At 45.2% G+C, this 13,649-nt stretch overlaps 1 protein-coding gene across 1 annotated transcript in view; it reads right to left on the reverse strand.

Moving 5' to 3' along the window:
- Positions 1-3,645: 3,645 nt before the first annotated feature.
- LOC129694067 (proline-rich protein 36-like) overlaps positions 3,646-13,649 on the reverse strand; it is a 41,308-nt gene continuing 31,304 nt past the window's right edge. Inside the window, exons 10-11 of the mRNA XM_055630797.1 lie at positions 4,101-4,268; positions 3,646-3,751 (exon numbers count right to left, since the gene is read on the reverse strand). Coding sequence (XP_055486772.1) covers positions 3,646-3,751; positions 4,101-4,268 — 274 coding nt within the window. The remainder of the gene's footprint in view (positions 3,752-4,100; positions 4,269-13,649) is intronic.

Here is a 13,649-nt window from a genome sequence, read left to right on the forward strand (position 1 = left end):
AATTGTTGTATTTTAAGTTATATACATTTTAAGATTTAATATATCACTTTTCCACTTGCAGCGCCTGTCAGCCGCTCTCTCTCTCTGCTCTCACTCTCTTTGGTCTTTATCTTTTTCTCTGCACTCTCTCTCTCTCTCTCTCGCTCTCTCTCTCTCTCTCTCTCTCTCTCCCACTCTCTCTCTCTCTCTCTCTCTCTCTCTCTCTCTCTCTCTCTCTCTCTCTCTCTCTCTCTCTCTCTCTCTCTCTCTCTCTCTCTCTCACTCACTCACTCTCTTTTTTCTTTTTCAAAGACTTTATTCAACACATCAAATAATACAACAGATCAAGTCATACACAAAACGAACTTACATTATATCGTGTCATTATAGTACAACATTACAATCATTATTCACAATACTCTCAACCCCACGTGGTGACCAGCGCCCACGGAATACCTCCAAAGTCCCTGTGAACACCGCATGTTCCCTCTCCAGGGACACTCTCTCCCACTCTCTCTCTCTCTCTCTCTCTCTCTCTCTCCCTCCCTCCCCCTCCCTCCCTCCCTCTCTCTCTCTCTCTCTCTCTCTCTCTCTCTCTCTCTCCACTCTGTCTGTGCACCCACTCTCTGCCCCCCCCCCCCCCCCCCCCCCCCCCCCTCTAGACGCACCTGCGAGGTGAGGGCTATTCGTCACTAGATAGGGTAGAGATGGGATAAAATAAGCCAATTCATAAAATCAAGTAATTTCAAGGGGTGTGATGAGTGTGTGTGTTTGTGGGTGCCAGATTCCCACCCCGCGACCGTGCTTTGGAGGAACAAACCCAACAGGGGGTGGTTAGCATGAGTGTGACACAGCAGCCCCCCCCCCCCCCCCCCCCCCCCCCCCTCCGCAAACGCGCTTTGGGGAAACAGACCCAACGGGTCTGCACTTGGTCTAGTGGTTCGATAAATTAATATCACGTCTCTCTACGTCCTTCGTCATTCCAGAGAAGGGGATCCAAGTTTGCCCATGTTCTTGTAAATAATACAGTCTAATCGAGGCAGCACTATAGTAAACCCCATCTGCATCCACTCCAGAGCTAACACGTCAACTGCTGTAAGGAGGCTGCCAGAACGGCACACAACACTCCAAGTGAGCCCAAACCGAAGTATGAGAGAACTGCATCGTGACCTCGCGACCTTTGTAATGAAAGCCCGCAAATGAAGGCAAGCATTCCATACGCTTCCATTCCCAATATTTCGGCTTGTGGTGCCACTTTCAGTGAGCTATGGATCTGGACACTAACAGCGTTCTGCACATTAGTGTTGTTAAGAGTCCTGGTGTACACCTTATGGTTTCGCCTTACATTAGCCTCCTAAAATGGGCAGGTGTCATGACGGGACGGGACACTTCTTCGGCCACAGGAACGTTATGTGCCCAGTTCTGTTCGCCGGAAATCTCGCTTGTCTGTCAAATGGCGTCAGCGAAGTTGCACGAAAACTACAGATAGGAATGTTGGCTGCTTGTACCCGGAAATCTGGATATTGCTCCGCTTTCTTTGCACCTCAGATCGCTACACATTGTGCTGACATTGTCGTCTATTAAAGTGAGGGATTACAAAGTATTGTCGTTAGAACGTAGATAGAGTGGATATGCCATCAGCGGGAAAGTCCACTAGCAGGAGAGCTCTGGAACTCAGAATATCAGGGCGTTCCATTAGGAAGGAGATGAGGAGGAATTTCTTTAATCAGAGGGTGGTGAATTTGTGTAATTCATTGCCAAGAAAGGCTGTGGAGGCTAAGTCAATGGATATTTTTTAGGCAGAGATAGTTAGATTTTTGATTAGTACGGGTGTCAGGGTTTATGGAGAGAAGGCAGGAGAACGCCGTTAGGTGGAAGAGATAGATCAGCCACGATTAAATGGCGGAGTACACTTGATCCTAAATCTGCTCATATTACTTATGAACATAAAGTTATAATGCACGACTATATTCCACTGCCAGTGTCCTGTATTGCATGCGTAAGGATTTTCCATCATCCCAACAGTCTCAGCTGAATGTCGAAATTCGAGAGTAGCATTTTAGAAACTGCTTAATGTTTGGGTTTTTTCCGGGTGTTTCCTTCCCTTCATGACGTTGCAAGTTTTAGTAGTGGTTATAGCTTTTTGTCCATTAATCCTAAAATCGCTCCCTACCGACAGAATGTATGAGCGCACATCAACGATTAACACGTGGAAACTCGACGATTTCTGCAATCTACCATTTACTTTCAAGAGACACTTTCTTCAGATTGTAAAGCACAATATTGCCCTCTGCATTGCACGGTTACATATAATGTTTCCAACTTCGGTATGTCTGTCTACCGTCTGTGGTAATTTGGGCACAGGCACAGCTACTGGAGACTTTGCCTCATATTATCAGACCACAGGTGCAATTCTGATCTCGGATGTTACTTATGTGGAATTTGTCTATTTCTCACTGTGGCATCGTGGAACAGGGGTGGAAATGGAGGGAGATAGGAGAGTCGCGTTCAAGAGGCTTTTAAATATGTACCTAGTTATGCATGGGTACTTCAAAATTACTTGCTGCAGGAAGCGGAAAATACAAATCGATAATGAAATGTATGTACTTAGAATTCTATTTATTTGATAGACAATTACAATATAATATATCTTTATATAGAAATTGACTTTTCTAGTAGTTATTATGCAGTAGCCGTCGATAGCTTTAATTCCAAACATTTTGTTGTTTATCAACCTTGCACGGGTATACCACAACCAGTCTCTCAAAGCATTTAATGATGGTGGATCTCAAGGCCGCCAGACAGCAGTATTTGAAGCATGAGATCTTGCTTTTGTAGCAACGAAATACAGCTGCTCTTCTTGAAGCAGGGGGGTACATCAAAGTGGAGTAGGGAGAGATTAACGATGGCCAAGAACACTCCCGCCAGTTGGTCCACGCAGTTCCCAAGGAGGCGACCATGGATTCCATATGGAACCGTAGCTCTCCATGGGTTCACCCTCAGGAAGGCCGCTTTAACGTTTGCAAGTCACGTTTGGATAGGGGGCCAGATGACATCGTCTCGTTCAAAGCGAGCATTAAATGCACTCGTTTCGTCAGCGAGGGCCGCACTATCACCCACGGTGTTGCCTGACTTCGTCTTGCGTCCAGCTATAATATTCAGGGCTTGCCACAACTCTGCGGGTGTTCGCCTGATAACACTGGGACTCAAGGTTGGCTTGGTGTTATCTCGTGATATTCTTGGTGGCTTTGTCAAGACCACAGCGAGCTTTTTTGTAACCCCTCGGGGTCGTTTATATAGCAGCCTCGGCCTCTACCTGGGACAGTGTCCACTGACCAGCATTCAGAAAAGTTCTGTACCGGCTCTCCCTGCTTCAGTTTTTGATTGCACTGGGAGTAGAAGCACAGCTAGGTGATCAGATTTTCACGAAATGTGGTCGAGGAATGCAAGGGTGAGCTTATTTTGTGGATGCGCAACGGTGGTCGAGGGCTTTCTCGCTCCTAGTGGGACAGGAGACATGCTGGCCACCTCATTGAGTTTGCCTTGATTGAAGTCTCCGGCTACAACGTCCAAATGCTAGGGGGTGATTTCTCTCGTGGATGTTGATGGCGGACCACAGTTCATTCAGAACAATCTTGACATATTCATTGGGAAGGGTGTAACCTGCTACAACAAGATAGTTGAGATTAATTCCCTCGGCAAGTAGTACTCTGGCACTTCGCATTCAGATATTCCAGGTACCGGAAGCACCTGCTCGCCAGAAATGCCATGTCTGACCACAAGATATATCGATTAGGAAGCAGACCTCAACGCTCTGAACCTTGACCGAAATCGTCATCTGGTGACGTGAGTAAACCTCGGGCAGAATGGTATCGTTCGGTATATCAGGGGTGAACCTTAACTGTGTGAAACGGAGCACACGTCACTCTGAGTTCTCTGAGGTAAGTCAGTTTCGATTTAGGTTCATCAAACAAGTTTTCCACAGACTGCATATAATCTAGCAGGATGCCGGGGTGCGGAGGTGTTAAAACCACTTTGTTTCTGCCTCACGGCGCACAGCGATCTTCGCTAATTTCCTCACTAGGTCGCCGCATTTCGGCCCCATGAATCAGTTCGCTAACCTGATGTCTAAGCGGGAGTCCCCGATAGATGAATAGCCGTCCACGATGGGGACTTTGGGCGCTTTTGTGGGCCGGGCATCCGTCCAGACTGGCTCCAAGTCATGATACATCTCTATACCACTTTGGGTAGGCCGTATTTTGAGGATTGTGTGCAATCCTGCTCGCCGCCTTGAGCAATGTCACGGAGGTGGATTCAGAAAATGTTTATCAGAATGGTGCCTGAATTGGAGTATATCAGTTTCAAGGAAAAGCTGGACAAACTTGAGTTGTTTTCACTGGAATGCCGAATGATGAAGGGAGATCTGACATCTACAGTGGCTTGCAGAAGTATTCAATCCCCTTGAACTTTTCCACATTTTGTCACGTTACAACCACAAACGTAAATGTATTTTATTGGGATTTTATGGGATAGACCAACACAAAGTGGTCCATAATTGTGAAGTGGAAGGAAAATAATACATCGTTTTCAATTTTGTTTTACAAATAAAAAACGGAAAAGTGTGGCGTGCAAAAGTATTCAGCCCCCCTGAGTCAATCATTTGTAGAACCACCTTTCGCTGCAATTACAGCTGCAAGTCTTTTGGGGAATGTCTCTACCAGCTTTGCACATCTAGAGACTGACATTTTTCTGCCCATTCTTCTTTGCAAAATAGCTCAAGCTCAGTCAGATTGGATGGAGAGCGTCTGTGAACAGCAATTTTCAAGTCTTGCCAGAGATTCTCAATTGGATTTAGGTCTGGACTTTGACTGGGCCATTCTAACACATGAATATGCTTTGATCTAAACCATTCCATTGTAGCTCTGGCTGTATGTTGAGGGTCGTTGCCCTGCTGGAAGGTGAACCTCCGCCCCAGTCTCAAGTCTTTTGCAGACTCTAACAGGTTTTCTTCCAAGATTACCCTGTATTTGGCTCCATCCATCTTCCCATCAAATTTGACCAACTCCCCTGTCCCTGCTGAAGAAAAGCATCCCCACAGCATGATGCTGCCACCACCATGTTTCACAGTGGGGGTGGTGTGTTCAGGGTGATGCGCAGTGTTAGTTTTCCGCCACACATACCGTTTTGCATTTAGGCCAAAAACTTCAATTTTGGTCTCATCTGACCAGAGCACCTTCCTCCACATGTTTTCTGTGTCCCCCACATGGCTTGTGGCAAACTGCAAACGGGACTTCTTAGGGCTTTTTTTCAAAAATGGCTTTCTTCTTGCCACTCTTCCATAAATGCCCGATTTGTGGAGTGCACGACTAACAGTTTTCCTGTGGACAGATTCTCCCACCTGAGCTGTGGATCTCTGTAGCTCTTCCAGAGTTACCATGGGCCTCTTGGCTGCTTCTCTGATCAATGCTCTCCTTGCCCGGCCTGTCAGTTTAGGTGGACGGCCATGTCTTGTTAGGTTTGCAGTTGTGCCATACTCTTTCCATTTTCGGATGATGGATTGAACAGTGCTCCGTAGATGTTCAAAGCTTGGTTTTTTTTTATAACCTAACCCTGCTTTAAACTTCTCCACAACTGTATCCCTGACCTGTCTGGTGTGTTCCTTGGGCTTCGTGATGCTGTTTGTTTACTAATGTTCTCTAACAAACCTCTGAGGCCTTCACAGTACAGATGTATTTATACTGAGATTAGATTACACACAAGTGGACTCTATTTACTAATTAGGTGACTTCTGAAGGCAATTGGTTGCACTGAGTTTTAGTTAGGGGTATCAGAGTAAAGGGGGCTGAATATGTTTGCACGCCACACTTTTCAGTTTTTTACTTGTAAAAAAAATTTGAAAACCATGTATCATTTTCCTTCCACTTCACAATTATGCGCCACTTTGTGTTGGTCTATCACATAAAATCTCAATAAAATACATTTACGGTTGTGGTTGTAATGTGACAAAATGTAGAAAACTTCAAGGGGTATGAATACATTTGCAAGCCACTGTATATAATTAAAAGCTCCATCTTGACCACTTCCTGTCTGTGCTTTATAATCATATATAACCATATAACAATTACAGCACGGAAACAGGCCATCTCGGCCCTACAAGTCCATGCCGAACAAATTTTTTTCCCCTTAGTCCCACCTGCCTGCACTCGTACCATAACCCTCCATTCCCTTCTCATCCATATGCCTATCCAATTTATTTTTAAATGATACCAATGAACCTGCCTCCACCACTTCCACTGGGAGCTCATTCCACACCACCACCACTCTCTGCGTAAAGAAGTTCCTCCTCATATTACCCCTAAACTTCTGTCCCTTAATTCTGAAGTCATGTCCTCTTGTTTGAATCTTCCCTATTCTCAAAGGGAAAAGCTTGTCCACATCAACTCTGTCTATCCCTCTCATCATTTTAAAGACCTCTATCAGGTCCCCCCTTAACCTTCTGCGCTCCAGAGAATAAAGACCTAACTTATTCAACCTATCTCTGTAACTTAGTTGTTGAAACCCAGGCAACATTCTAGTAAATCTCCTCTGTACTCTCTCTATTTTGTTGACATCCTTCCTATAATTGGGCGATCAAAATTGTACACCATACTCCAGATTTGGTCTCACCAATGCCTTGTACAATTTTAACATTATATCCCAGCTTCTATACTCAATGCTCTGATTTATAAAGTCTAGCATACCAAAAGCTTTCTTTACCACCCTATCTATATGAGATTCCACCTTCAAGGAACTATGCACGGTTATACCCAGATCCCTCTGTTCAACTGTATTCTTCAATTCCCTACCATTTACCATGTACGTCCTATTTTGATTTGCCCTGCCAAGGTGTAGCACCTCACATTTATCAGCATTAAACTCCATCTGCCATCTTTCAGCCCATTTTTTCCAAATGGCCTAAATCACTCTGTAGACTTTGGAAATCCTCTTCATTATCCACAACACCCCCTATCTTGGTATCATCTGCATACTTACTAATCCAATTTACCACACCTTCATCCAGATCATTGATGTACATGACAAACAACAAAGGACGCAACACAGATCCCTGAGGCACCCCACTAGTCACCTGCCTCCAACCCGATAAACAGCCATCCACCATTACCCTCTGGCTTCTCCCATTCAGCCACTGTTGAATCCATCTTGCTATTCCTGCATTTATACCCAACAGTTGAACCTTCTTAACCAACCTTCCATGAGGAACCTTGTCAAAGGCCTTACTAAAGTCCATATAGACAACATCCACTGCTTTACCCTCGTCAATTTCCCTAGTAACCTCTTCAAAAAATTCAAGAAGATTAGTCAAACATGACCTTCCAGGCACAAATCCATGTTGACTGTTCCTAATCAGACCCTGTTTATCTAGATGCTTATATATATTGTCTCTGAGTATCTTTTCCATTAATTTGCCCACCAAATTATATTGATATTAGAAAATATATATATTCTTTATATTGATTTTAGAAAAAAACTATACCCTGTATCGCTGTGATTTTTACTCACAGTCATCTTACTTACAGTCCGCCTCCGTTGAGTAGGCCCCGAGGGCTTTACCCATCGATAAAAAATAAAGTAAGTTCTGAGTGTTTAAAAAAACCTTGAGAGCCTCTCGCCTGTCAATCACCGTGATGGTAACGCCCCTTCTGCGGGGGGGGGGGGGCAGGACTATAAACCCCGGATGCCTGGACGTGGCTCTCTGCAAGAGCGCGAGGGAAAGGCCACGACTTTTATTCTGCTGTGAGTCCACAGAACACTGGGAGTCTATTGAAATGTGAGTCCGTCCTTTATGTGCTTTATGTGGTTTATGTGCTTTATGCGGTTTATGTGCTTTATGCGGTTGTATGCTTTATGTGGTTGACCCCTTATGAGCATGCAACAAATGATTTGTTAGCCAACAATGTGCTAGCAACGAATGATGATTTGTTAACACTCAATATGCTTGCCATAAATGATTTGTTAGCAAGCAATGTGCTTGCAATGAATTATGCCTTGTTAACCTTGTATGTACTTGCAATAAATGATTTGTTAGCCCTTAATGACAATACAATGAGTTGGTTTGCCTGCTGCCCTGCCTGTGCTTGAAACTGCAATGCTTTACTAGGTCCGACTGTGTTTTGAAGGAATAAATGTTTTATCTGGTCCGACTGTGTTTGGTAGGAATAAATGCTTTATTATGTTCGACTGTGTTTGGAAGGAATAAATGCTTTATTAGGTCCGAATGTGTTTATTCCAAAATTCCCGCTCATTTCGTTAGTTCCACTTACTGGATAGGTTGTGCTGATTGCGTAATTTCCGGTGAGTGCAGCGGTCGCGTTGATTGCGTAATTTCCGGTAAGTGCAGAGGTCACGCTGATTACAGAAGTGCCGCTGACTGCGGAAGCCCCACAATGCACAGGCCGCGGTCAGCCGTGTAAGCATTCAAGAACGTTTACTGTCATGTGTGAGTGTGTGTGTGTGTGTGAATGTGTGTGTGAGTGTGGGTATGTGTGAGTTTGTGTGTAAGTGTATATGTGAGTGTGTTTGTGAGTGTCGGTAAGTGCATGTGTGTGTCATTGTCTTTGTGTTTGTGAGAGTGTGTGTGTGTTTGAGTATATGTGTTATGTGCGACTGTATTTGTGTGAGTGTATGTGTGTGTGAGTGTGTGTGCGCGAGAGAGTGTATGTGTGTGTGAGGGTATGTGTGTGTGGGAGTTTATGTATGTTTGTGTACGTGTGTGCGTCTGTGCACCTGTGTGTGAGTGTGTGTGTGAGTGAGTGTATATGTGTGTGAGTGTACGCATGTGTGTGTGTGAGGTGGAGGGTGTGCAAATTTGCTTGCCGGCACTCTGCTTGACGTGCTGTGAGATTGGATTTGCTGCCTGCATTCTACGTGAAGTGCTTTGAAATTGGATTTGCTGCCTGCACTTTGCTTGAAGTGCTGTGAGATTGGATTTTCTGCCTACACTCTGCTTGAAGTGGTGTGAGATTTGGATTTGTTGCCTGCACTCTGCTTAAGTGCGGTGAGATTAGTTTTGCTGCCTGCACACTGCTTGAAGTGCTGTGAGATTGGATTTGCTCCCCTGCACTCTACATGCAGTGCTTTGAGATTGGGTTTGCAGGCCTGCTCTCTGCTTGAAGTGCTTTGAGATTGGATTTGCGGGCATGCATGCTGTTTGAAGTGCTGTGCGATTGGAGTTGCTGCGCTGCCCTCTGTTTGAAGTGCTGAGAGATTGGCTTTGCTGGCCTGCGCTGAATTATGACTTTTGAGGTAAGTACTCAGACTTTCTTTGTTAAAATTTGACTGCTCAATATTAAAATTGTCTCTTTGTTATCAACAGCAAACAGGTGTCAAGAGGCAGTGAGCAACAGGACACAACTAGAGACACTACAAGAAGAAACTGAACTTAATAAATCTCACCTTTAACATTTAATTTGTTGTTATATTTTAAGAGCCAGTCACATTTTAAACTTTAATAAATTATTTTTCCACACCATGCCTGTGTGTTCATCATCACAATGGGAACCTAATAGGCAGGAATGGCTGCGCTGTCGGAGAGCCACTAGTGCACAGGGGGGAGGTGGAGGAGAGATGGAATGAATGATGGCAAGAAGCAGAGTGGGGCGTGAAGTGAGGAGGGGGGCCACCACACCAGCCGTGAGTGACTGGAATGCCAGCCCACCAGCCCACCAGCCATGAGTAAGTGAACTGCCAGTCCATCAGCCATAAGTCACTGGACTGGCAGCCCATCTGGACTGGACTGGCAGCCCATCAGCCATGAGTAAGTGCACTGCCAGCCCACCAGCTGTAAGTGACTGAAGTGCCAGTCCACCAGCCATGACTTACTGAACTGCGAGTCCAAGAATCCATTCTGTCTACAATGTTCATATTAGTCCTCTGGAAACCAGTCCCTTCAGCCCACAACTCCCATACTAGCGTTCCAGAGATCCGCGCAAGGATAGACTTTTATCCTTCATTGCTGTGATCTGTAAAAAAAGCTGACAATGTCCAAAAGTGAGTGATTCTTCACCATCGCCTCCTTCCCTCTCACTGAGTCCGTCAGCTGTTTTAGGCAGACATTCTGACAATTTATTTGACCTGCCAGCCCTGAGATTCAGCTGCCAGCCTGCCAGGCCTGAGTGGCCGAGCCAAGAATCCATTCGGCCCACTATGCCCCCCCCCCCCCCCCCCCCCGGCCAGCAATATTGGAATTGGTGGAGAGGTGGAATATTGCATTGAGGAACCAGCCCTTCCGTGTGAAGCTGGGACCCAACGGTTCCCATTTAGGCTATTAAATATATAAAATTCTGAGAGGAGTCGATGGGATAGAAAGTCAGCTGATGGAAAAGTCTCTCGTGGAAATGACTTTACTTGAGGTGCGTGGCTCAAATTCTAAAGGAGGTACGTGGAGAGGATTTTTGGAGAGAGTGGTGGGTGCCTGTAAGGCAATGCTAGCGATTCTGGTGGACGCAGCTGTAATGTGGCATGCAAGAGGCTTTAGAATAGGCACATTGACATGCATGGACAATTCATCGTTACATTGCTGCATGCAGGAAACAGAGAATGTATGTAGACTAAGAAATTGAAGTTCATATTTATAATTTGTATCTTTTCTTTAATTATAATAATAACGTATCTAGTTTATAGAATATCCGATAGTGCTGGCGCGATCCGATAGTTACGCAATTCGATAATTAGCAGTAGCAAATGTGACCTGGCCAATATTGCTTGTTTAAATGACTGACACTAATCCCAAATGATTTCCCTGGATTAGTCGTCACGTGGTTTCTCTGGAGAATCAACTATTTTATTTGAAAGCAATCGACCTGTCAGACCACTGCCAGGAAAATTCGATTATCTCTGGTCATGGAACTGCCGATTGTCAACCAAGTAGAAAATATTTTCTACCCAATCCTTGTAATTATTGGTGTTCCTGGTAAGCTCCTTATTATTTCCTGTCGATGTTTCGCCGTCTAGACATTACTGTTAAAAATACTTGTGTTTTTACATATTGCGAGATTAACTGATCCAACTATTTACATCGAAGATCGAAACTACTCATTAGAGTCCATTGCCAATATGTCCAATGTCATTTAGACAGATGCGTGGATAGGCAGGGTTGGTGCGAAACTTAACATTCAATTAGTTTTATTTTCTTGGTCACTGAGAGTGTTTTAATGTCTCATTGAAACTGATAATTGATTTCAACGTGCCCTTGTTTTCTATGTGTTTTGATGTGTTCTTTTTTGGAGACAAAATTCGAACCATAGAGACTTTGCCCGTTGCCGGGTGAATGCCCTCGGTTCTAGTTCGGTTTGCTTCGAGTGTTCCAGTTTCCTTCCTAAAAACCAAAGGCATGCGGGGTGGTAAGTTAACTACCCTCTGCAAATAGTTCTTAATGTGTAGGGAGTGGACGAGAAAGTGGGATGACAGAACATGTGGCAACGGGCGACGGGTGGTCGGCATTTACTCATTGGGACGAGGTGACGGTTGCCATGCTATCTCTGTTAAGCAATAGCAATAGTCTACCGAAATAATGGCAACGAAATTTGTACTTGATTCAGACACACTCAAGGCGAATGGACAATAAGAATACACGGCTAACTCTGAGAAAGGATCTAATGAATGGTCTGTGAATAGGCATATCTAATCTTGCTGCTGAATTTGTCTAAGTGCTTCCGGTACTTTCTTTGTCTGTCTGTCTGTCTGTCTGTCTGTCTGTCTGTCTGTCTGTCTGTCTGTCTGTCTGTCTGTCTGTCTGTCTGCCTGCCTGCCTGTCTGTCTGTCTGTCTGTCTGTCTGTCTGTCTGTCTATCTATCTATCTATCTATCTATCTATCTATCTATCTATCTATCTATCTATTATTATATAAAAGTCTGTGGCTGCCGCCTGCCGTCCGGCTGCCTTTCTGCCTTTTGATTCGTTGACGGCTGCTCCTTCCTATCAGCTTCCAACACACTTCAAAACAAAGTTGCAAGACAGGAACACTCTGAACTTTTCACTGCTTCAGCAGGCAGGGTGTGTGCAATTGGAATTATTTTTAATCCACTGCTGAGGGAGGCAGGGGAGTGCTGGAATCTTACATTTGGGAACGGGTTCAGTTCCGTTGGAGGAGACGGGTGCATGGTGGAATATTGGGTTGGGGATCACACCATTGGGGGAGCAGACCCAACGGGTCTGCACTTGGTCTAGTTTATTATATAAAACTCTGTGGCTGCCGCCTGCCGTCCGGATGCCTTTCTGCCTTTTGATTCGTTCCATCGTGTGATGTCACAATGCCCAATACTCGCAGATGTCCAATCGGAATGCCCAATGCTCGCAGATGTCCAATCAGAATGGATCAATTTACATGTACGGCTGCCGGGTGCCTTTCTTCCTTTGATTCCTTGCCACGCCGAATCCAGACGCACAATCGCCGAGATCTTTTCCATTCCGGTAGAGATTTCACTTTTCTTTCTAAGTATCCACTCATTACATTTCATCGTGTTTATGCACACTTTTTTTAAAATCAAATCCTTCTCTCCCCACCCCCCCCCCCCAATATATCTAAAATAAACTGCCTTCTCACCCATGGAAGCAGCCCTGATTTTTTTCCATTTCGGTTGAGATTTCACTTTTCATTCCAAGTATCCACTCCTCATTACATTTCGTCGTGTTTATGTGCACATTTTAAATCAAATCCTTCTCCCCCACCCCCCCCCCCCCCCCCCCCCACTCACCCATTTTGTCGCCTCCTGCTGGCGCCCGCATCTCGCCTCAAAGACGCCATATAAAAACAGCCACACTGCTGATTCCTGAGCCGCTTGAGTTGGAGGGCCACGTCTCCCGTGGGCGCTATGGGTAGGGAACGGCTGCATTGGGGGAGCAGACCCAATGTCTGCACTTGGTCTAGTTATTATATAAAACTCTGTGGCTGCCGCCTGCCGTCCGGATGCCTTTCTGCCTTTTGATTCGTTCCATCGTGTGATGTCACAATTCCCGATACTCGCAGATGTCCAATCGGAATGCCCAATGCTCGCAGATGTCCAATCGGAATGGATCCATTTACATGTACGGCTGCCGGCTGCCTTTCTTCCTTTGATTCCTTGCCACGCCGAATCCAGACGCACAATCGCCGAGATCTTTTCCATTCCGGTAGAGATTTCACTTTTCTTTCTAAGTATCCACTCCTCATTAAATTTCATCGTGTTTATGCACACGTTTTTAATCAAATCCTTCTCCCCCCCACCCCCCCAATATTTCAAAAATATACTGGCTTCTCACCCATAGAAGCAGCACCAGCCCCAGCCCCTGGTGAACGTTCCATCGTGTGATGTCACAATGCCTGATGCTCACAGATGTCCAATCGGAATGGATTCATTTACATATGCCTTTGCAGGAGCCCCAGCCCATGGTGAACGTTCCATTGTGTGATGTCACAATGCCCAATGTTCAAAGACATTCTTGCCATGGAGTACAGAGGTTCACCAGACTTTCCTGGGATGTCAGGACTTTCATATGAATAAAGACTGGATACTCGGCTTGTACTCGCTAGATTTTAGAAGATTGAGGGCGGATCTTATAGAAACTTACAAAATTCTTAAGGGGTTGGACAGGCTAGATGCAGGAAGATTGTTCCAGATGTTGGGGAAGTCCAG

Source organism: Leucoraja erinacea, unplaced genomic scaffold (genome assembly GCF_028641065.1).
Source record: "Leucoraja erinacea ecotype New England unplaced genomic scaffold, Leri_hhj_1 Leri_531S, whole genome shotgun sequence".
Taxonomy (NCBI): domain Eukaryota; kingdom Metazoa; phylum Chordata; class Chondrichthyes; order Rajiformes; family Rajidae; genus Leucoraja; species Leucoraja erinaceus.